Source organism: Megascapheus bottae, chromosome 2 (genome assembly GCF_031878675.1).
Source record: "Megascapheus bottae isolate mThoBot1 chromosome 2, mThoBot2.hap1, whole genome shotgun sequence".
Classification (NCBI taxonomy): domain Eukaryota; kingdom Metazoa; phylum Chordata; class Mammalia; order Rodentia; family Geomyidae; genus Megascapheus; species Megascapheus bottae.
In genome coordinates this window covers 51,906,072-51,929,611 of record NC_143510.1, presented here as the reverse complement: position 1 = coordinate 51,929,611, position 23,540 = coordinate 51,906,072, and the positions used below count along the sequence as shown (strand labels likewise).

The following is a 23,540-nucleotide window of genomic DNA, read 5'->3' as shown; positions in this document are numbered from 1 at the left end:
AAATGTTCTCCTCTTCCAATGAGTCTAACTTCTTTCTCCCATTTTACATGCCCATTTCCAATCATCATTTCTCTGCAAAATTTCTACTTAATCTTTCAAAAATCAATATTACTGGGGCCAGGGGTGTGGTCCAGTGCCTGCCTACCATGCACAAAGCCCCAGCTGGGTTCAGTTCCTTGGTACCACATACACAGAAAAGCCCAGAAGTGGTACTGTGGCTCAAGTGGAAGAGTGCTAGCCTTGAGTGCCCAGTCCCTGAGTTCAAGCCCAGGGACTTGCCAAAAACATAAATAAATGAAAGATAAAATCTGTAAGTGAAGCCACGCACAGAAAACCTAGGACAAAGGATGAACAAACACAACAGCGATACTCACTAGACACTATATATAGAAAATGAGCTATACAACTTGTAGATGGATGGGGGGATGACTGAGAGAGAAGGGAAGGGGTGATACATTTCATAAAAGAAATGTGCTCATTACCTAACTTAAGTAAGTATATCTCCTCTGTAGATCACCTCAATAACAACGATAAGATACATATACAAAAAGAAAGACAATCAATATGTTAGGTCTTGAGAAATTGTAGAGTGGATGGGAAAATATAGGAACTACTGCTGCCTGCATTCCATGTGGACCATGTGATAAGTTCTAATATACATGCAAATATACCATATTTATCCCAGAAGAAAAGAGTGTGGTGCTGAAGTAATAAGCAAAGCAAGAGCTGCAAAGGATTTCTAGAGAGCACTAAAATCCACCAATACAAAACTTAAAGGAGCTCAGTGAGTGCTTAGCGAAAACCACACGTGCTTCTTCCTTCTTGTCTCTTCACTAATGTTCAATGGAGGCAAAATCACTGAGTGCAAAACCCTCAATCTGGGTTTCTCTACCTCTCCAGTTAGTTCCTAAACAAATCTTGCTCAAATCTGTGTCAAAGACAAAGTAGAACTAGAGTAATTAATGAAAAGATGATGCCTAAGCACCACATATGACAATCATTTCTATGATCTACCAATATTTCTTTCTACTCTGGTCCAGTTAGGGTCTAGAAAGGAAAAGGAAAATATTACTAGGGGAAATTTTGCACAAAGCGTTTTATTTATGTTGGGAAAAGATGGAAGAAAAGCAAAGGCACACTGAGGCCTCACCAATTGTAGAAACTACCTTCAAAGAGAACAGCTTTTATAAGAGAAAGCACGAGTTACCTGGTTTCTAGAGATAGATCATAAAAGACGTTGATAACAATTTGTCTTCTTTTTCTCTTGAATTTATTTACCATTCTTTTACTAAATAATTTCTAATTGAGATGCAGATAAAAAATACTTTTTCAGATGGTTGCTTCTTCTAGACTCTATAAAACTAAAGTCTAATAATATAAAGAAAAATAAATAATATAGTATATATACATATAAACCTGTCTAATGATACATTACAAAGAAAATTAAATAAGAATAAAGCAAACTTTCTCTTCCATTTCCATAGATAAACCTCCTATAACAAGTCAGCATGAATATAAACACAATTGTAAGGACAAAGATAATTAAAATATATCATCCATAACAAATGTTATATGATTAATTCCTTAGCTTTTAGTTACTGTCGAATGGGACTAACCAAACATATGCTACCAAAATAACACACAAATGGCCTAAAATAAACACTCAATGTACATACATATTTAAATAAATTCAATTAATTACTTTAATTTTCCCCTGAATCTGATCCAGAGATGTGAAATTAGGGCCTGGACACCGTCTCTGAACTTCTTTTGTTCAAGAAGAGCACTCTACCAATTAAGGTGCAGCTCCAGGTCTGGCTTTTTTAAAATTGTAATTAATAGGTTACATTATATTTGACAAATAGAAGGTGCATTATTTCAGAAACATTTATACCCCTTTTCATGTTTTTGTCCCCATTTCCCTCCTTCTATACCCTCCCCTCATCTTGTTTTCCCCCCTTCCCTATCTGATTTCAAATAAACAAATAAGCATATATAAAATGTATCAGATAATAAGGTAAGATACTGCAACAACATGAAATAACCAAGGGACAACAAAAGAGAAGAGAAATAACATAGTACATTAAGAACAACAATCACAAACTATATGGCTCTTATTTACATATCTTGGAGGTCTTTCATTTAGCCTCATCTTATATGGCCTTATGTATCTAGGTTTTGCCCTATTGTAAACCTCTGCTGGAAGAGCCCAAGGTTTCTATTGATTATGACAAATGAAGGAAACCATTGAGCCTATGTTCCCTTGAATCTGGCTTGCTTCAGTTAATATGAGTTTTTCCATCTTTCCATTTCCTTACAAATGGGGTGATGTCATTTTCTGATGGCAGCATAGAATTCTGTTGTGCATAAATACCACATCTTGTTGATCCAATCATCAAGTGAGGGGCATCTGGGTTGGTTCCATATCGTTTCTATGGTAAATAGTGGTGCAATGAACATCATTGTGCTAGTGGGTTTAGTATATCCTTGTTTCTGGACAATTGGGCAAATGCCAAGTAGTGGAATTTCTGGGTCATAGGGGAGTTCTATGTTTAGTCTTTTAAGGAAACACCAGAGGTCTGGCTTTTTAAAGTAGTTTTTATTGGAATTACAAGTCTCACAGGCTTTCTTGTCTAGGCTGGCTTCAAATCATGATCTTCAGATCTCAGCCACCTGGGTAGCTAGGATAATAGGTAAAAACCAACCGCACTCCCTTTAATGTATTGTTATTAATAAATAAAACATTTGAAAGGGATTTTTCATGTGATCATGGAACTTTCTTCTTGCTTCTTTCTTTTTATTACATATTTCTAGGGGAAATGGTTACTTTGTCAGAAATTTATTTCAGATGAAAATATAGTAATGAAACAAAAATTAAGAACTATCATTTCCTTACTGTGGAAATTACATGCCCTCTGACACTTAATGTGCTAAAAATAATTTCTGAAATAGAACTAATTAAAATTACTCAACTTAGATCTGTGGCCTCATCATTAATATCCCTCAAGGGAGATACCTTCATTCTGCTTTCCTACAAAATTCACCCGAGTTGTTCCAAGGAGGTTAAATAAACAGATTAACCAAGTATGATTCTTTGGCAAATGACATTTGAAAAATCAAATTTCCAACTAGAAGCTGCATAAAGTAAATTTTTTTTAAAAAAGATTAAGTTTAAACTGACAACCCATCTTTCATAAGTTACTGAAGGCTAAGTAAAATTTTATATTAGTGAGGAGTTCTGTTCTTCAGGGCCAGGGACTTTATTCCTTTAATAGCATTTTTTATGGAAGTGAAAAAGAGAAACCAAATACATAGACTTGGACCATACAGATTAGAAAAGTCACTGTCAAGTTTTAATCATGTTCCTTCTCAAGAAATTTCATTCATTTGTCATGTTTTTCCCCCACAGCTATTGATTATTGATTCTAACTTACAGTATTTTGTCTTTTCTACCACCATCTAGGAGATTCCCTTAATTAATGAGCCAAATGTACAATTTATCACTTCAACTTATCTCTTCCACAGTAAGTATGGATTCAAAATTCTGACAAGGAAACCTTCCTTCCTTCCTTCCTTCCTTCCTTCCTTCCTTCCTTCCTTCCTTCCTTCCTTCCTTTCTCTTTTTTCCATTCCCTTTGTCTATTCCTTCCCCTACCTCCTCCTCATCTTCTCCCTGCCTCCCTCCTTTCCTTCCTTCCTTCCTTTCTTCCTTCCTTCCTTTCTTCCTTCCTTCCTTTCTTCCTTCCTTCCTTCCTTCTTTCCTTCCTTCCTTCCATTCCTCTTTCCTTTCTCCTTTTATGTATTCTCTTCCCCACCTCTCTAGTTATGTAAGACCGAAAACACTTTTTTTTTGTATTTTCAAAACTCACTATATTTCATCAACACTTTATAGTTTCTTTACAAGCCTTATATGTTACTTAACCCAGTAGATATGAGGGGGAAAGAGTTACCTCTTATTTTCTAAATAATTGTTCCTATTTTCATTTTCAGAACTCTCTGAAATCAACACTAAGAAATGAAAAATCAAACATCTGTGAAAGAATTCATTCTTCTGGGATTAACAAATGACCCAAACCTAAATATCATGATTTTTCTATTTCTATTTCTCACTTATATGATGAGTATAACTGGAAATCTGACGATTATAACCCTCACACTGATAGACTCACGCCTGAAAACACCCATGTACTTCTTCCTTAGGAACTTCTCTTTCCTGGAGATTTCATTCACAACGGTTTGTATTCCTAGATTCCTGGTCAGCATTGTCACTGGGGATCTGACCATTTCCTACAGCTCTTGTATGGCCCAGGTATTCTTCTTTATACTCCTTGGGTCAACAGAATTCTTCCTATTGACAGCTATGTCCTATGATCGTTATGTAGCCATCTGCAAGCCCTTGCACTACACAACAGTAATGAGCAGCAAGGTCTGCCTCCAGCTTGTCATTAGTTCCTGGCTTGCTGGGTTTCTCATTATCTTCCCACCAGTCATCATGGGGCTTCAGCTGGATTTCTGTGACTCCAATGTCATCGACCACTTCACCTGTGACTCCTCTCCCATGCTACTAATTGCCTGTACAGACACAACCTTCCTGGAACTCTTGGCATTTTTCCTGGCAGTATTCACTCTCATGGTGACCTTACTGCTCGTTGTCCTTTCCTATACACTCATCCTCAGGACAATCCTGAGACTCCCTTCTGCTGAGCAGAGGAAAAAGGCCTTTTCCACTTGTTCCTCACACATGATAGTCGTCTCCATTTCTTATGGAAGCTGTATTTTCATGTATGTGAAAACTTCAGCCAAGGAGGGAGTGGCTCTGAGCAAGGGCATAGCAGTGCTCAATACCTCTGTTGCTCCAATGCTAAATCCTTTCATTTACTCCCTGAGGAACCAGCAGGTAAAGCAATCCTTTCAGAATTTGGTCAAGAAAATGCTGGTCAAATAAATTTGAAGGGTAAAGAAATTCATTTCCTTCAACTTAAACAGGATCTTGTATGTAATGAAATATTATCCATGTTACTCCATCTGTAACTGGCATTTAAACTTCTATTGCTATAAAGCTATTGAGTATATGGGTGGGGTCCATGAATTTGTGAAAAGCATCTCTTATTACTCTGAGCCATTCACTTTGCAGCCACCTTGGTATCTAGGAAAAACAGGACTGTTCAGTACATGAGTCTGAAAATACCTCTGAAAGGTAGAGCATTGTAGAAGAGATGTCTCTTTTTTTTTTCTTTTTTTTTCTGTACTTTTGTTGGGCTTGTTCTGAAGGCCAGGGAGCTGCCCGTAAGTATCTTTTGCTCAAAACTATAGCAGTGTACCAGTTGAGCCACAGTGCCTTCTTTTGGCTTTTTCTGAGTAGTTTCCTGGAGATAATAGCTTTTCTGCTCCGGCTGGCTTCAAACCATGGCCCTCAGATCTCAGTCTTCTGAGTAGCTAGAATTACAGCCATGAGCCTCTAGTGCCCAGCTTCAGGCAACTTCCTATGTAAGACAATTTCTTTAATGTTGAGGTTACACTTTGAAACAAGAGTAGTTATCTTATGGGAACCAAAATGCTCTCCTGAAAGAGGAGATCATTCACAACTTCTCCAACCCCACAGAAACAGAAGTGAAATAATGTCCAGAGAAATGATGCATGCAAGTTGCACTTTAATGCCCAGATTTCGGGGTACCCAGAGACCACCAAGGAGCTGAGTCATGTAATACACTTGAGAGTTTCATTGCAAGCTCAAGCCTGGGATATCAACTGTCACCGATACAGTGGATCTGGATTGAGAGCCCCGACCTACCAGTTGGATGAGTTTTTATATGTCTACAAAGTTAGGTCTAGGGGGTTCCCAGGTAAGTTACTAGTAGCTGCTAAAGTCTGATTGGTTACAAATTGTACAGTTACATATATGCTTCTATTGATTGTATGCCTCTACCTGGCCTGTCCCGACCTTGTTACTGGGCCTTGTTATTGAAAACTGACTGGTTTTTGGAATTGTTTTGTAAGTAATGTTTAGTCTCTTCATGGTTAGATTGGCTTGAACTAAGACAACAAGTCTTGTTTTGGGTTCTCTTTTTCAGGCAAGGTCAGTTTGTACTTTTACATACATAACAGAATGACTGTTTAAATAAAATGGAATTCCTCAGACTAAAAACTGGTCCTTACAGCACCATTTAACCATATCCACATGTTCTCTTCTGGTTCCTGTTTCTTTGGCTACTTAAACCTTATGTCTGTATCAATGATGGCTGACGATGTACTGTCTTCCCGTGGCTGTATGAACTGTGTAACAATTTTTTTTCTTGTCCCTGTATCCTGTCTATTTAGCCAATGTTGTTTCAGTCTGGAGACTAAAATTGTAGTCTCACCTTTATTGCTTTATTTAACTTACTTTTCTTGAGTGTTTTCCAGCCATGTTTACTGTTTTAACCTCACTGAGCATGATTCCATTTTTTACAATGTATATGCTCTAATATTCCTGGCAGTGAGTGATGGATGTTATAAAAATAGGAATGTCATTTTGCAAGAATACCAGAAATTAGTAATAATAAGTAATATTAAGTAATCTATAAAGAACTATAAAGGACTACTTTTACTACTATAAAGTAGTAAGAGCAACTGATAAAAACATTATGTTCATTTTTCTTTTATTTTTTTAAATATTTTTATTGTAATTAATAAAAGAGTTACTTGATATTTGCCAGATAGAGGGTATATTAATTCACATACATTGATACCCTTTCACATGTCTTGGTCCCCATTACCCTCCCCCCATCCCCCCATAATGGTTTTCCACCCTTCCCTATCCAATTTCAAATAACCAAATACAAATATATCCAATATATCAGATAACAAAGTGAGATACTGTAACAATATGAGATAACCAAGGGACAGCAAAAGAGATGAGAGATAACACAGTACATTAAGGACAACAATCACTCATTATATGGCTTTTGTTTCTATATCCTAGAGGTCCTTTCATTTAGCATCATACTATATGGCCTTATGTATCTAGGTTTTGCTCTATTGTAAATCTCTGCTAGGAGAGCCCAAGGTTTCTACAGATTATGACAAATGAAGGAAATCACTGAGCCTATATTCCTTTAAGTCTGGCTTACTTCACTTAACATGATTTTTCCTAAGTCTTTCCATTTCCTTACAAATGAGTCGGTGTCTCTCTTTGTGATGGTAGCATAGAATTCCATTGTGTATAAATACCACATCTTGTTGATCGATCATCAACTGAGGGGCATCTGGGTTGGTTCCATATCTTTGCTATGATAAATAGTGCTGCAATGAACATCATTGTGCTAGTGGATTTGGTATGTTCTTGTTTCTGGACAATTGGGTAAACGCCGAGTAATAGAATTGCTGGGTCATAGTGGAGTTCTATGTTTAGTCTTTTGAGGAACTGCCATACTGTTTTCCATAGTGGTTGAATGAGTTTGCACTCCCACCAACAGTGTAGTAGTGATCCCTTCTGGCTGCATCCCTGGAGGCTATTCTTTGTTATTCTAATTTATGTCTCTTCATTCCCTATTTGGCTTCATCCTGTATTTTGGCCAGCAAACACCTCACCAGGAAGCATAATTAGTCAACTCTAACCATGGTTGTTTCATTCTCAAGTTCTCTCTTCAATTGGCAAATACTGAGCTTTGGGCTTATCTGGGAAGAACCTAGCTTGTTTTTATTTCCTGAGAGCTGACATCCTTTGAAGTTTTCTTGTTAGTTTCCTCCAGTTTAAACCCATGTGTGTTCTATTTCCCAGGAAGTTCTTGAAATTTCTAGTATAGTCATGATATCATTTTACATGTTTTTATTTTTTATTTGTTCTTTTTAATTTTTAAAAATATTTCTTCATTTTTTAATTTCATTGTTTCTTTATTTTTAAGAAAATGGTATCTTTAGAAGGTATGGGATTCAGAATGTTTACCATATCCAAACCTAGAAAAAAATGCTTTCCTCTAAGAGACTGATTAGTAGCTCCAATGAAATCTTAAAATAAAATTTTGCACAGGACTCATCTATTTGCTTCCTTTTTCAAAATTTAATTTTTTTGTCAGGAGGAGATACAGAGGGATTACAGTTATATATGCAAGGTTGTAAGTACATATCTTCTCAAACATTGTTACCTCTTTGCTTCTTTTCTGTCTTCTTCCTCAACAAGCAATGCAAGAATACTTAGCATCACTTAATCACAACACTAAAAAAACATCACTCAGGCCGGGAATTCAGCCTAGTGGTAGGGTGCTTGCCTAGCATGCACAAAGATTCAGATTTGATTCCTTGGTACCACATACATAGAAAAAAGCTGGAAGTGGTGCTGAGGCTCAAGTGGTAGAGATCTAGCCTTGACAAAAATCCAAGGACAGTGCTCAGACCCTGAGAACAAGACTAGGACTGTCAAAAAAAAATCATTCATATTCCCAACTACAATTACTGCCTAAAAGCCATGATTAAGAATTGAGCCTCCATTCTTTAAAGAAATAGAAGAGGCAATTCAAAATTTCATATGGAATAATAAAAGACCCCATATAGCAAAAACACTTCTTAGCAGAAAGAACAGCGCTGGAGGAATTTCAATTCCAAACTTTAGACTATTACAGAGCTATAATTCTCAAAACAGCTTGGTACTGGCACAAGAACAGGCCTGAAGACCAATGGAATAGAACTGAGGACCCAGATATTAAACCACAGACCTATGGCCACCTAATCTTTGACAAGGGAGCCAAAAAAATAGAATGGAAGAAAGACAGCCTCTTCAACAAGTTGTGCTGGCAGAACTGGTTAAGCACCTGCAGAAAAATAAAGCTGGATCCTTCTTTGTCACCTTGCACTAGAATTAACATCAAATGGATCAAAGACCTGGAGGTAAAAGCTGACACACTGAAAACTTTACAGGAAGGAATAGGAGATACACTAGGCCTCCTTGGCACAGGTCGAAACTTTCTTAATAAGGACCAAGAATCACAGCAAATCAGAGAAAGGCTGGATAAGTGGGACTGCATTAAACTGCGGAGCTTTTGTAAGGCAAAGGACATAGTTAGTAAATTAATTAGGAAGCCTACAGAGTGGGAGAAGATCTTCACCAACCAAACAACGGACAAAGGCCTCATATCTAAAATATATCAACAACTCAAAAAATTGAATCACTCCAAAACTAATCTCCAAAGTAACAACCATCCCATTAAAAAATGGGCCAAAGACTTAAAGAGAGTATTCTCTGAAGAAGAAACAAAAATGTCCTATAGACACATGAAGAAATGCTCAACATCTCTGGTCATAAAAGAAATGCAAATCAAAACAACTCTAAGATTCCACCTCACTCCAGTTAGAATGGCCAGTATCAGGAAAACGAATGACAACAGATGCTGGAGGGGATGTGGCCAGGAGGGATCACTACTACACTGTTGGTGGGAGTGCAAACTCGTTCAACCACTATGGAAAGCAGTGTGGCAGTGCCTCAAAAGGCTAAACATAGAACTCCCCTATGACCCAGCAATTCCACTACTTGGCATTTACCCAACCAGCCAGAAACAAGGGCATACTAAATGCACTTGCACAACAATGTTCACTGCAGCACTATTCACCATAGCAAAGATATGGAACCAACCTAGATGTCCCTCAGTTGATGAGTGGATCAACAAGTTGTGGTATTTGTACACAATGGAATTCTATGCTGCTGTCAAAAAGAATGACATCGCCCCATTTGATAGGAAATGGAAAGACTTAGAAAAAATCATATTAAGTGAAGTAAGCCAGACTCAAAGGAACTTAGGCTCAATGGTTTCCCTCATTCGTCATAATCAGTAGAAACCTTGGGCTCTACTAGCAGAAATCTGCAATAGAGCAAAATCTTGATACATAAGGCCATATAGAATGAAGCTAATTGAAAGGACCTCCAGGATATTGAAACAAAAGCTATATAACGAGTGATTGTTGTCCTTAATGTACTATGTTGTCTCTCATCTACTTTGCTGTCCCTTGGGTATCTCATATTGTTACAGTATCTCACTTTGTTATCTGATATATTGGATTTATTTGTATTTGGTTATTTGAAATTTGATAGGGAAGGGGGGAAAACCAAGACGAGTGGGAGGTGGGGGGAGGGTAATGGGTACCAAGACATATGAAAGGGTATCAATGTATGTGAATTAATACACCTTCTATCTGGCAAATATCATGTAACCCTTTTATTAATTACAATAAAAAATTTAAAAAATAAATAAATAAAAATCTCTATGCCAGAAAAAAAAAGAATTGAGCCTCCCATTTACCCAGTTGCCCAGAAACAAGGGCACACTAAATCCACTAGCACAATGATGTTCATTGCAGCACTATTTACCATAGCAACGATATGGAACCAACCCAGATGTCCCTCAGTTGATGAGTGGATCAACAAGATGTGGTATTTATACACAATGGAATTCTATGCTGCTGTCAGAAATAATGACATTGCCCCATTTGTAAGGAAATGGAAAGACCTAGAAAAAAACGCATATTAGCTGAAGTAAGCCAAACTCAAAGGAACATAGGCCCAATAGCCTACCTCATTTGTCATAATCTGTAGAAACCTTGGGCTCTCCTAGCAGAGATTTACAATAGAACAAAGTCTAGAGACATAAGGCCAAATAGTATGACACTAAATGTAAGGACCTCCAGGATAAGGAAACAAAAGCCATATAATGAGTGACTGTTTTCCTTAATGTACTATGTTATCTCTCATCTCTTTTGCCATCCCTTGGTTATCTCATATTTCACCTTGTTATCTGATATATTTTATATGTGCTTAATTGGTTATTTGAAATTGGATAGGGAAGGGGGAAATCAAGATAAGCGGGGAGGGGCGGGGAAGGGGAGAAGGGAAATGGGGACCATGTCATGAGAAAGGGTATCAATGTTTGTGAAGTTATGCACCTTCTATCTAGTGCATATAATGTAACCCTTCTATTAATCACAGTAAATTTTTTTAAAAAAATAATAAACCTCTTATTTCCATAAAAAAAAGAGTTGAGTCATTTATATTTGGTTACTTGAAATTGGACAGGGAAGGGGGGAAAACCAAGAGGGGGGATGGGGGGAGGCTAATGGGGACCAAGACATGTGGAAGGGTATCAATGTATGTGAATTAATGCACCTTCTATCTGGCAAATATCATGTAACCCTTTTATTAAATACAATAAAAAAAGAGTTGAGCCTCCATACCAGTCCCTCAGTAAATTTCAAATTGGTGAAAATACAAAATCAAAAATGTCTGGTTGGTGGAGTGTTGCCTAGCATTCATGAATACAATTCCTCAGTACCACATACATAGAAAAAAAGCTGGAAGAGGTGCTGAGGCTCAAGTGGTAGGGCTATAGCCTTGAGAAAGCCCAAGGACAGTGCTCAGGCCCTGAGCTCAAGCTCAGGACTGGCAAAAAAAAAAAGTATGGTTGCTTTTGTGAGGAAGATGGCAGGGCCTCAACAAGGGGCCAATATAACTCTGAGAAAACAAAGTGTTAAGGTCTCATCAAATAGTCTGCAGCTAGAGTCTTGCACCAAATGAGCCATAATTGCATAGAAATGTTTGCCAGATAGGAAAATTACAGGGAGTTTGCTTAAGAAGACAGATGTGAGCACATACCGGTGGTGGTGGAAGCAAACAGAGCAATGGCTAGAGAGAGTTGGGACAAAGGCATCAGAGTCAAAGTATGTGTCACTTTCCATTCACTTCCAGCGCAAACTTGATAACCAGGAATGGAAATACACATATAATCTTCTTTTTTTCTGTCTGTCATAGGGCCTAAAGTCTGGGTCTGGGTGCTGTCCCTGAACTCTTCAGCTCAAGGTAAACTGTGCTTTATATAGGGAAATGGATGTAACTGAAGGTTATAATATTAAATAAAAAACTCACCTTTAAAATAGAACTGCCATATTTTCTCTCAATTTTGAGAGCTAGGGTGAAAGAAAAAAACATGAAGATAAAAGTCATGTGGAGGGGGAAGAGAGAAGGGCAGGGGTATATAAAGACTCACAGTGTAAATCTAATCAAAGTACCTTATACATGTAACTGAAATGCTATAATGAATCCCTTCCTTTATTGCTAAGATAATTTTAAAAAACTTTAAAGGCACAAATCTACTCTCTACATACATTGCATATAAGGGGTAGACCCACTATTTGTGAGATCCTCCTTTCATATCCATAAATTGCTAGTGATAATATGAAATTACATCATCATTTTATAAAGCAGTTTGAACATGTTCTTAAAACTTGAACATATACCTAGCAAATATTCAAGCCATCAAACTATTGAATGTTTAACCCAGGAAAATGAAAGCCTATCATCACAAAAAATTGTAGTCAACACTAGCTGTAGGTTGGTTGGCTGTCCAAAGTCATACTCAAGCTCCCAGCACAACCATGTTCATTTCATCATTTATCATAGCTAGGATTTGGTACCAAGCCAGATGACCTCAGTGCATGAATTGATCAAGAAAATATGGTATTTATACAGAATAGAATTCCATGCTTCCATCAGCAAGAATGACATCCCTCCATTAGTAAGGAAATGGAAAGACTTGGAAAAAAATCATATTAAATGAAGTAAGCCACAACCAAAGAAACATAGACTCCATAGTTTCCCTCATTGATAATGATTAGTGCTATATTTGGATTGCATTAGAAGAGGATCATAATAGCTTAATAACTATGTGCATACCACATATAAAACGGGATAAGGGAAATGAACTCCAATGTAAGAAAACAAGAGGGTTTTCTTAATGTACCATGTGAAGTTATTTCTTTTTTCTTTCATTTTTTCCCCATTGGTTTATTCCTTAATGTCACTGTACTTGATTTTAGTGCCTTGTCTATTATATGTATGTTTAGCTAGATTAGGGAAGGGAAGAACAACAAAATGGTGAGACAAGGAACAAAGGGCAAACCGATATAATAGCAATACTCACAAGATAATATATTGGAAATGAACTTTACAACTTGGGGGGTTGAGGAGTAGGGAAGTGTGAGAAAAATGAGGGAGAAGGTGACAGTGTTTCATAAGAAATACACTTGTTACCTTATGCATGTAGCTGTAATCCCTCTGTATATCACCTTGACAATAAGTTTGATTTAAAAAAAGTTATAGGCAAATGCTCAAAGCAGCTTTAGGTATTCTAATCAACAAAAAGATTTAAATGTATCCCTAACATAGCTAACTATGTTTGGATACTGGAATGAAATGGAATACTGGTAAATATTAGATGAACAATCCATGCAGGCACACGCATGCATAAAGCTACAATAAGCAGCCTTTAGGAAGGCAACTTACTCTACAAAATACTGGATAGTTCTATTCATATATAAAGTAAAAAGAGAGACAGAAAGTCCAACTTTCAGTCTGAGGTTAGTGCGAATACAGGACAAGCAGGAATTGTAGCACTGCATTAAGGAAGCTTACAGTAATAAAGAATGATACTCATTACTTTCATATAGTGATAGTTGTATTTTTCTAATTCTTAGAAAATACAAAATGTAAAAAATTTTAAGCATTTACAAGCATTATCATATTATACTTAAACATGTTTCTTTCTGTGTAACACATATTAGTAAAGGTCTCAAAATAATGTACAGTGATCTCAAATGAAACATCATTGTATACAATATTTCTTCTATGTGTGTTATTTCGTACATGTGATACATGTGATCCAACTGTCTTTTTCATTTTGGTGATTAATAAAAAATCAATTATTTACATTAGAATGGTGCAAGCCAAGATCCTTAGTAGATACAATATTTATTTTGCATAAGTGAGTTTCTCAATTCAAGTTTCTTTTCACCCATGAATTCTGTCTTAGAAAGACATAATCTCTTCTTCTGTGGTTGGATAATTTGGGGTGGTCACACAATAAATTCAGGAAGTTTCCAACAAACCATGCTCCTCTGTTTTGCAGGGGTTGTTTTGCAGGAAGATGGTAAATCAGTTCATTTATACATTCCCCTCCTTGTGTTGTGGTAAGACTAAAGCTTTTACTTCTCGGATGAATAACTTTACAATTGAATGAGATGTATATAATATTTTAAACTATCATGATGATTCATAGGAAATATAAAATGGTTACCTTACAGCTAGAATTGTTACTAATTTTTACTTATTGCTAAAATCATGATGGTTATTATTGTCAATGGATGATGCTAGCATTGTCTCAGGGTTTTAAAGAGATCTGTTGTCAATTTGCTCTAAAATTCTTGTTTTTATGTATTTCATTCCCTTCTCAGAAGGCAGTGTAATTGTAGATTATGTTAAGAATAACCCTTGCATGAAATATTTTATTTCCTTAATTTATAAATCATCATATTTATATTAACTACACAGCATTACAAGAAGAAAACTTGAAGTAGAGATCTTATTCTCCATAGGCAAAATGAAGATCTTAATATCTAGGAGTGCATTCATTCAGAACAAATGAAATTTTATAAACAAAAATACATTACCGAACATTTGCTGTTTTTTCACTTTATTGTTTCTTTTATAGATTGTGCCCTGTACAATGACCCTTTACAACCAGAATCACAAAGGTGTTTGAAGTACTATAACTGCATTTTAGGTATTTATTCACCGAATAGGAAGCAGTAACTTGCAAACTGGATTAAAGATTTAGACATATCATAAGCTCAAGATATCAATGAGTATAGAATGGATTATATTTTTATAATTAGTTGTCACCTTGTAGGGTTCCAAGACTATTTTCTCCAGAGATTGCTAAAATATCATTCAAAAGAAAAATAGACAGTATATTTTTAAAGACAAGATGATATTAACATTCAAGGTAAAGTTTGAGGCAGATAAAAAATGTGCAGTTTTGTGCTGTGTTGCCATTTATGTTCCAACAACCGGTTAGCGGTACCTAAATATTGTTTTTGAGTTTTGAAAAGAAAGGAAGACTTTTAAGCACATGTCTAAAAGCTTCTTTAACCTGCTTGTTCCTTAGAGTATAAATGAAAGGATTTAGTAAAGGGGCCACAGAGGTATTAAGCACAGCTATACCTTTATTGAAAGTCACCCTTTCTGTTGCAGAAGGCTTTATATACATAAAGATACAGCTCCCATAAGTAAGGGAGACAACAACCATGTGTGAGGAACAGGTGGAAAATGCCTTTGATCGTTGTTGCACAGAAGGGAATTTGAGAATGGTTTGGATGATGAATATGTAGGAGAGAACCACTAAGAACAATGTGAAGACAAGAGTCAGCAAAGCTAAGATGAAGGCCATCATTTCTATGAAACTTGTGTCAGTGCAGGAGAGCTGAAGGACAGGGGAAGTGTCACACAGAAAGTGATCGATGGTCCTGGATGCACAGAAATCCAGCTGGAGTCCTAAGAGCAAAGGAGGAAAGATGGTTAAGAACCCAATTCCCCAGGAGCTGAGCACGAGCTGGTGGCACACCTTGGTGTTCATGATGATGGGGTAATGCAGGGGTTTGCAGATGGCCACGTAGCGGTCATAGGACATGGCAGCCAGGAGGTAAAACTCTGTAATTCCTAGTAGAAAAAAGAAGAATAATTGAGTCACACAACAATTGTAGGAGATGGTTTTGTCTCCTGTGAGAATGCTGGTCAAGAAGCGTGGGATATCAACGGTGGTGAATGAAATCTCTAAGAAGGAGAAATTGCAAAGGAAGAAGTACATGGGTGTCTTGAGGCGGGGGTCCAGCAGGGTGAGCAGGATGATGACAAAGTTCCCCATCAGACTCAGGACGTAATTGATCAAGAGGAACAAGAAAACCACAATTTGTAGCTGTGGGTCATCTGTCAGTCCCAGCAGGATGAACACAATCTCCTCTGATTTGTTTTTCATTTTGCCTTTTGATTTTCAGATCTATAGAAAACAAAATCAGGCATCACAGGAAAGAAAAATCACGTGTTGTCTTTCTTTCAGGTTTACCAAGGCCCAACTATTTCCACAGCTCATTTTAGAAGTCATCACAGTCCCCCAATTCATCAGTGCCAAATGAGAATCCACCAGGATGTGTATGGTATCTAATGGACTGTGTGATGTTTAAACAAGTGAAAAATATGCCAGGTGTGGTGGCTCACTCCTGTAATCCTAGGCACTCAGAAAGCTGAGATCTGAGGAATGTGGTTCATTCTAGCCAGGACAGGAAACACCATGAGACTCTCATCTCCAAGAAAGTACCCAAAAAAGCCAGAAGTGGAGCTGTGGCTCAAATAATATACTGCTATGCTAGAGTAAAAGAAGCTCAGCGACAGTGCCCAGGCCTAGAATTCAAAGCACTGGACAAGAGGGAAAAAAAGAATGAAAATAAAAAAGAAAAGCAAGAAACAAGAAGATAATAGAACTAACAGTTGGGTCACCAGTCACAACTGAAAAGATGAACACTGTCACTCTGATATGGTTTCCTTTAGCATCCACTTTCTGCTACCATGTAGGAATGGAAAGAAAACTCAATGGAATGTTGCCAAGGATATTTTTACTGCAATTATCTTGTGCTGTTTCTGAGAGAAATGTTTCTCCCTTACTGAGGCCTGCTTTCCTACAATGAGTATTTTACATTTCTAAACATTGGAAGCTGTATTTTAAAGTACTCTTAGGAGTAGATTACATTAGCACAGGCTTAGCAACAGGTAACTACTTTTCTGTGAGCAATTAACTTAGGAATAGCACTTCATCCTTGTACCATGCACAAGTTTTATAAAACACGTCCTTTCTTAATTGCTTATATATGCTAGAAATGAGAAGCAAAAGTAAACATGTATAGCAAACTTCATTTAGTCTTTAAAATACACATTGTCATACAAACTAACTTTGAACATGCCTGTTTCAAGAATTCATATGTATAATGGATCATATCTTATCTATGTCAAAATATTTATTACTTGAATGCTTTAAATTTTTTTCAGTGCTAAGGAATAAAAGTTTTACCATTAAGCTCAATCTTGTTCAATTTTAATGACTAGGATTTTGTTTTATCAGGTATCTATCTCATTGTTATGCACAACCATTAATTTGTATTTTATGAGGCTTTTCAGTCCTTACAATCTATAATACCACATACCAGTTCATTAGAAATAAGTTCATTAGAAGGAATTTTAATAATAATTTAGATAGCCACAGATATTTCATCTCCTAGTCATAGTTTAAAAGCATACATGGGGTAGTGAAGCTTTCTTCGTGTGTGATAAATGCTTATAGAAACTGAGAAATACAAAAATGCATTTAAAGTATGTCCTAGGAATATAAATGCAAATAAAAGAAAAAAGGCCTATCAATAAGAAATATATTTTTGTAAATTATGCACACAAATGTAAGTAGAAATTAAAATATTAAAACTGGGTCAATAAATACATAAATATAAAAGAAATATTAGTGTGAAAATCTTTTAATATAGGATATGATTATATATACAAGTGACCAAGAAGAACTAGCAATCAAATGATAACAATTCCTAGTTGTACTGAGAAATATATATCTAGTTTTTTGTGACTTTGTGTATATTATTATTAATAGCAAGTGAAATTATTTATAAAGAAGAAAATTGTCTTCTTGTTTTGAAGTAGATCAAGTTAATAGAGTATATCTTCCAAAGTTATGATTTAAAAAAATATTTTTAGAATGGTTTTCATTTTTCAAGCTGTTACTAGAAGCCATATCATGAAACATTTCTCATAAAAAAGAATTAGTGATGCTGTAAGGAAAAAAATCACTCTTAATTTTTTTAACCATCAAATAAAACCAACTCATTTTAAATGGACACTATTTAAGATCATATAATTATATGTGGAGGAAATTAACTGAATTTGTTCCAAGCTCTAAAGCATGAATTATTAAGAAAAAAGAATTCATAAAGCATCAAAAAACTGAAAATGAGAAATTTTCCCAGTACTATGTAAAGTAAATTACAGGTCACTAATCTGTATATTGGGTCATTAGGACCTAAAATGAGATGATAAAATTTGTTAATATTGTAGGTAAATAAAACAGTATAAGCTAGGGAATAATAAGAACATGTAGGTTTTTTGGTGGGGGGGGTCAGTCCCGGAGCTTGAACTTAGGGCCTGAGCACTGTCCTTGCGCTTTCTCAAGGCTAGAGCTCTAATACAGCACCACTTCTGACTTTTTTCCCCCTATGTATGTGGTAACAAGAAATCTGAGCTCTGTGTTTCGTACAAGCTAGGCAAGCACTCTACCAGTAGCCCAAAGTCCCAACCCCAAGAACATGTAATATTTTTGAAAACCATAATTGTAACTCTTGTGTATAGTAATAATTCATAAATTATGGAAAGAACAATGTTCAGACTTAGTTGAGTATAATCAGATTTATGAACCACGATATTCTCACAAATAATTCTGTGACAACAATGATATGAATAAATCATCATAAAATATAATTTCAGGGCTGGGATTTGGCCTAGTGGTAAGAGTGCTTGCCTAGCATGCATGAAGACCCTGGTTCGATTTCTCAGTACCACATACATACAAAAAAGCTGGAAGTGGAACTGTGGCTCAAGTGGTAGAGCTCTAGCCTTGAGAAAGTCCAAGGACAGTGCTCAGGCCTTGAGTGCAGTTCCCATGACTGGCAAAAAATATATATAATTTCATATTATGAAACTATTTTTCCACCTTCAACAGTGACACTTATCATGTGTCCATGTAACAGCTAGTATAGCACAAAATCATAGAAAAAATACTGGAAACACAGGTTAAGAAATGTGATCACATTCAGTTTTTTTGTTTTTTTGTCAGTCGTGGGGCTTGAACTCTGGGCCTGGGCGTTGTCCTGAGCTCTTTAGCTCAACATTACCACAATATCCCTTAAGCCACAGTTCCACTTCCAGTTTTCTAGTGGTTAATTGGAGATGAATCTCATGGACTTTAGTGCTTGGGCTGGTTTTGAACTGATATGCCAAGTAGCCTCCTGAGTAGCTAGGATTACAGGCATGAGCCGCTGCACTGACATGATCACATTCAGTTTTGTTGCATGCTATCATTCATTTAACAGACTATTAAACATGGAGGGGCTTTGTTTTTAAATCATTATTGCTTTGCACTTTAAAGGTCTTCACCATTATCTGCAAGTCAATGTGGTTAGCATACTACTTCTTAAAATAGGTTCAACAACTTCCTTTAATAAGTTGAATACTAAAATATGGGCAAAACTTTTGTATTTCAGATCTTAACTCACCCTGATGATCAGAAAGCACAGACGATCCATTCTTTCATCTATATACCGCATTCTACCCTAAAACATGTGATTGATTTCCAGGTTGTCTGAGATATTGTTTGGCTAATTTAATAATGCATGTTGTTAGAAAAGTCTACCCAATTACCTTTTTTAGGCTTAAAGTATTATACTGTAATTGCTATATATGCATATATATGTATATGAGAGATACATATATATGTATATATAGTTACTTGAGAGATTATAAACTTTGCTAGATGTGACAAATGTTATAGCAGGAATACTAAAAATGCCTCCAGGAGCTATTAATACCTCTGTGTCTTGTGGGAATATATCAAACAGGGAAAAATAAAATAATTCTCAGGGTAATTAAGATCTGATAATATTATTTCCTAAAGGATTTCCAAATTATAATGCACAAAAGTCTTTTATAGAAACATGTAAACACACACACACACACACTCCCATGAACTGGAAAAAGATGACCTACTATAGAGCAATTGAAAATAACATTTTTCTAAACTAAGCTAACACTGTATACCATGCCATAAAAATTCATAGGGATATGTCAAGCTTGGTTACGCTTGATAGTCCTTTGTGAAGAATAACCATGTTCATTATTTTCTTCATATCTCAGCTGATACACTTTTTTGTTTTAACAACTTCAAAGAATGTACCAATAAGTGAAATATGCATACATATTTAGGAAACATAACTTTCATAATATTAAGTGGTGCATATTATGCCTTTAGGCTAAATTCCTCAAACTGGAAACGTTAAATGAAACTAAACACTATATGTTTTTGTTAGCTAATTATAAACTGTTACCTGTGTGTTCAGTCTTCCTTTCCAGCAAAAGAGAATAGGACTGCAGTTTTCTGATGACCTCTAACAGTGTAGGTTCTTCAATTAAATGTCATCTCTTAACTTTTCTAATCATGTGGTAGTTAAATATCACATCATCAAGTGAAAAGCCTTGCCAGATATTTACATATTTGTGAGATGTTTACACATACCTCTTACTATTTTTCCTCTGCCTTTTTTTGTTAGTTCATTCACACATTTTAGTGTTATGTGCCAACAATCTCAATTTTCCTTTTACAACATATGTTGTAAATATTTTCTTCTATTTGACAGTGTCTTACCATATTGTTAATGTGTGTGTATGTGGTAAGTCATTTGTTATGGTGGTTATATGCTTTTTCTCTGTGGTAAATTCTATCTTTATAGCTAAGGAAGAAGGACATCACTTCTTAGGGTTTTGGGGGTTTTCTGGTGGGTCATGGGGCTTGAACTCAGTCTGGTTGCTGTCCCAGAGCTCTTCAGCTCAGGGCTACCACTCTACCTTTGAGCTAAGCCATACTTCCTGTTTTCTAGAGGTTAAGTGGAGATAAGAGTCTCAGGTCATTTTGTGCCTGGGCTGGCTAAGAAGCTTGATCCTCAGATCTCAGCCTCTTGAGTAGCTAGGATTTTAGGCTTGAGCCTCTACACCCGGCTCCTTCTTAGTTTTTAAAATACAACTCTCTTAATAGTTTTACTATTTTTGTTGGGCTTCATTTTCTCTTTACATTCCCTAGTATACAATGTTTAAATACATGACAATAATTATAGGTCCTTATTATGTAGTTTCTTGTTTTATTTTTTCTCATTTTTCTTTCCTTCTTTCTATGGGTGAAATGCTCAATATGGAGTGTAGTGATGTTGTACGTGTGTGTGTATGTAGCTGCAAAACAAGTAGAGTAAGTTGAGAAGAAATAAGGACATTTTCCAGGAAGAAAACACTGCATTTTCAGTCACAAAACCACACACATTCAACAAAGCCTAGAAAATTCTGAAGGCAGAATTGAGAGACCAAGAATGTTAACTCTGGATTACTGTGATGCAGTGTGGCAGAAGAAAGGAGCAGAGATGCAGGAAGACTGGGAGACTCAACAACACTATTAGCACAGGATTCCTATTAAGTTCATTGGCTGTCTAAACAGATACGAGACCTGGTATTACATAGTAAAAAGGAACTTTTGCCTTAGCCTTTACATAGAATATAATGCTATAGAACACTGTAGATCAAATGGATTTAAGAGACAATGAACAATATTCTGCTCACCCTCAACATTATCTTTGTACATTCATTCAAAAGTTTATCAAAATACATCACAACTTAGGACATAAACATGTCTTAAGACAAGAAATTGAAGTATCTTTACCTCTATAATAAAAAATAAAATAAAAAGTAACACATTAACATTTATTGTTCTTTATTGTTTCTTTATAGATTGTGCCCAGTACAATGATCCTTTATAACCAGAATCACAAAGGGTTTGAGTAATGTCAATGCATATTAGGTAATTAATAACCATTTTGGAAGCAGTAACTTGAAAATTGGATTAAATATTTTGATATGGCCTAAAACCGAGATATTAATTAATATAAGATGAATTTTATTTTAATAATTAGTTGTCAACTGTGGGTTCTAAGACTATTTTCTCTAGATATTACTAAAGTCTCCTTTGAAAGAAGAAAATAAAGCATTTATTTTTGCCAGTCATGGGGCTTGAACTCGGCCCCATCATTGTCCTTGGGCTTTCTCAAGGATAGAGCTCTACCACTTCAGCCAAAAGCACCCCTTCCATTTCTTTCTGTGTAAGTGGTACCAAGGAATCAAACACTGGTCTTTGTGCATGCTAGGCAAGCACTCTACCACTAGGCCAAATTCCCAGCCCCTATAGAACATGTATTTAAAGATAATAAGAGATAAACATTCAAGGTAAAATTTTAGGCAGATCAAAAATGTGCAGTTTTGTGCTGTGTTGTCATTTATGTTCCAACAACAGGTTAGCGGTATCTAAATATTGTTTTTTGGTTTTGAAAAGAAAAGAACCCTTTGAAGCACATGTTTAAAGGCTTCTTTAACCTGCTTGTTCCTTAGAGTATAAATGAAAGGATTTAGTAAAGGGGCCACAGAGGTATTAAGCACAGCTACACCTTTATTGAAAGTCACCCTTTCTGTTGCAGAAGGCTTTATATACATAAAGATACAGCTCCCATAAGTAAGGGAGACAACAACCATATGTGAGGAACAGGTGGAAAATGCCTTTGATCGTTGTTGCACAGAAGGGAATTTGAGAATGGTTTGGATGATGAATATGTAGGAGAGAACCACTAAGAACAATGTGAAGACAAGAGTCAGCAAAGCTAAGATGAAGGCCATCATTTCTATGAAACTTGTGTCAGTGCAGGAGAGCTGAAGGACAGGGGAAGTGTCACACAGAAAGTGATCGATGGTCCTGGATGCACAGAAATCCAGCTGGAGTCCTAAGAGCAAAGGAGGAAAGATGGTTAAGAACCCAATTCCCCAGGAGCTGAGCACGAGCTGGTGGCACACCTTGGTGTTCATGATGATGGGGTAATGCAGGGGTTTGCAGATGGCCACGTAGCGGTCATAGGACATGGCAGCCAGGAGGTAAAACTCTGTAATTCCTAGTAGAAAAAAGAAGAACAATTGAGTAGCACAACAATTGTAGGAGATGGTTTTGTCTCCTGTGAGAATGCTGGTCAAGAAGCGGGGGATGCAGACAGTGGTGAATGAAATCTCTAAGAAGGAGAAATTGCGAAGGAAGAAGTACATGGGCGTCTTGAGGCGGGGGTCCAGCAGGGTGAGCAGGATGACGACAAAGTTCCCCATCAGACTCAGGACGTAATTGATCAAGAGGAACAGGAACACCACGCTTTGTAGCTGTGGGTCATCTGTCAGTCCCAGCAGGATGAACACGATCTCCTCTGATTTGTTCTTCATTTTTCCTTTAGAATATCTGATCTATAGAGAACAAAATCAGGCAACACATGAACAAAAAATCACGTGTTGTCTTTCAGGTTTACCAAGCCCCAACTATTTCCACAGCCCACTTTAGAGTTCATCACAACGCCCACCTCCCCAATTCATCAATGTCAAATGAGAATCCAGCAGGATATGTGTGTGTGTGATGTTTACAGAATGTGTGAAACAAATACCGTGCTGGTAGCTCATGCCTGTCATCCTAGCTACTCAGGGGGCTGAGGCTTTAAAAATCCCTTCAAAGCCTGCCTGGGCAAGAAACTCCTAAAGACTCTTAATCTTCAATAAACTACTCAACAAGCCAGAAGTGGTGTCAGTGGTGTCAAGTGGTAATCCTTTGGTCATTAGGAAAAGAAGCTCAGGAACAGTGCCCAGGCCCAGAGTTCAAGAAGTTGGAGGAAAATAAAGCAAATAAGAAAAGAAAAAATAAAAGGAAGAAAGAAGATAATGCAACTATCATTTGTGTCACCAATCACAAATAGAAAGATGAACACTGCCACTGTAATATGCTTTATTTTTATCATCCTTTATCTTT

The 23,540-nt window shown here is 36.5% G+C and overlaps 2 protein-coding genes and 1 pseudogene across 2 annotated transcripts; 1 reads left to right on the top strand and 2 right to left on the bottom strand.

The window, feature by feature from the left end:
* Positions 1 to 4,015: 4,015 nt before the first annotated feature.
* On the top strand, positions 4,016 to 4,945 carry LOC150066976 (olfactory receptor 6C65-like). The gene has a single exon (XM_090326926.1). The coding sequence runs from the start codon at positions 4,016 to 4,018 to the stop codon at positions 4,943 to 4,945; it is 930 nt and encodes a 309-aa protein (XP_090183052.1).
* Positions 4,946 to 14,876: 9,931 nt separating this feature from the next.
* Positions 14,877 to 15,827, bottom strand: LOC150066975 (olfactory receptor 6C6-like). Its single transcript, XM_090326915.1, has one exon. The coding sequence runs from the start codon at positions 15,825 to 15,827 to the stop codon at positions 14,877 to 14,879; it is 951 nt and encodes a 316-aa protein (XP_090183041.1).
* A 6,178-nt stretch (positions 15,828 to 22,005) lies between these two features.
* On the bottom strand, positions 22,006 to 22,966 carry LOC150066974 (olfactory receptor 6C6-like; annotated as a pseudogene).
* Positions 22,967 to 23,540: the final 574 nt, after the last annotated feature.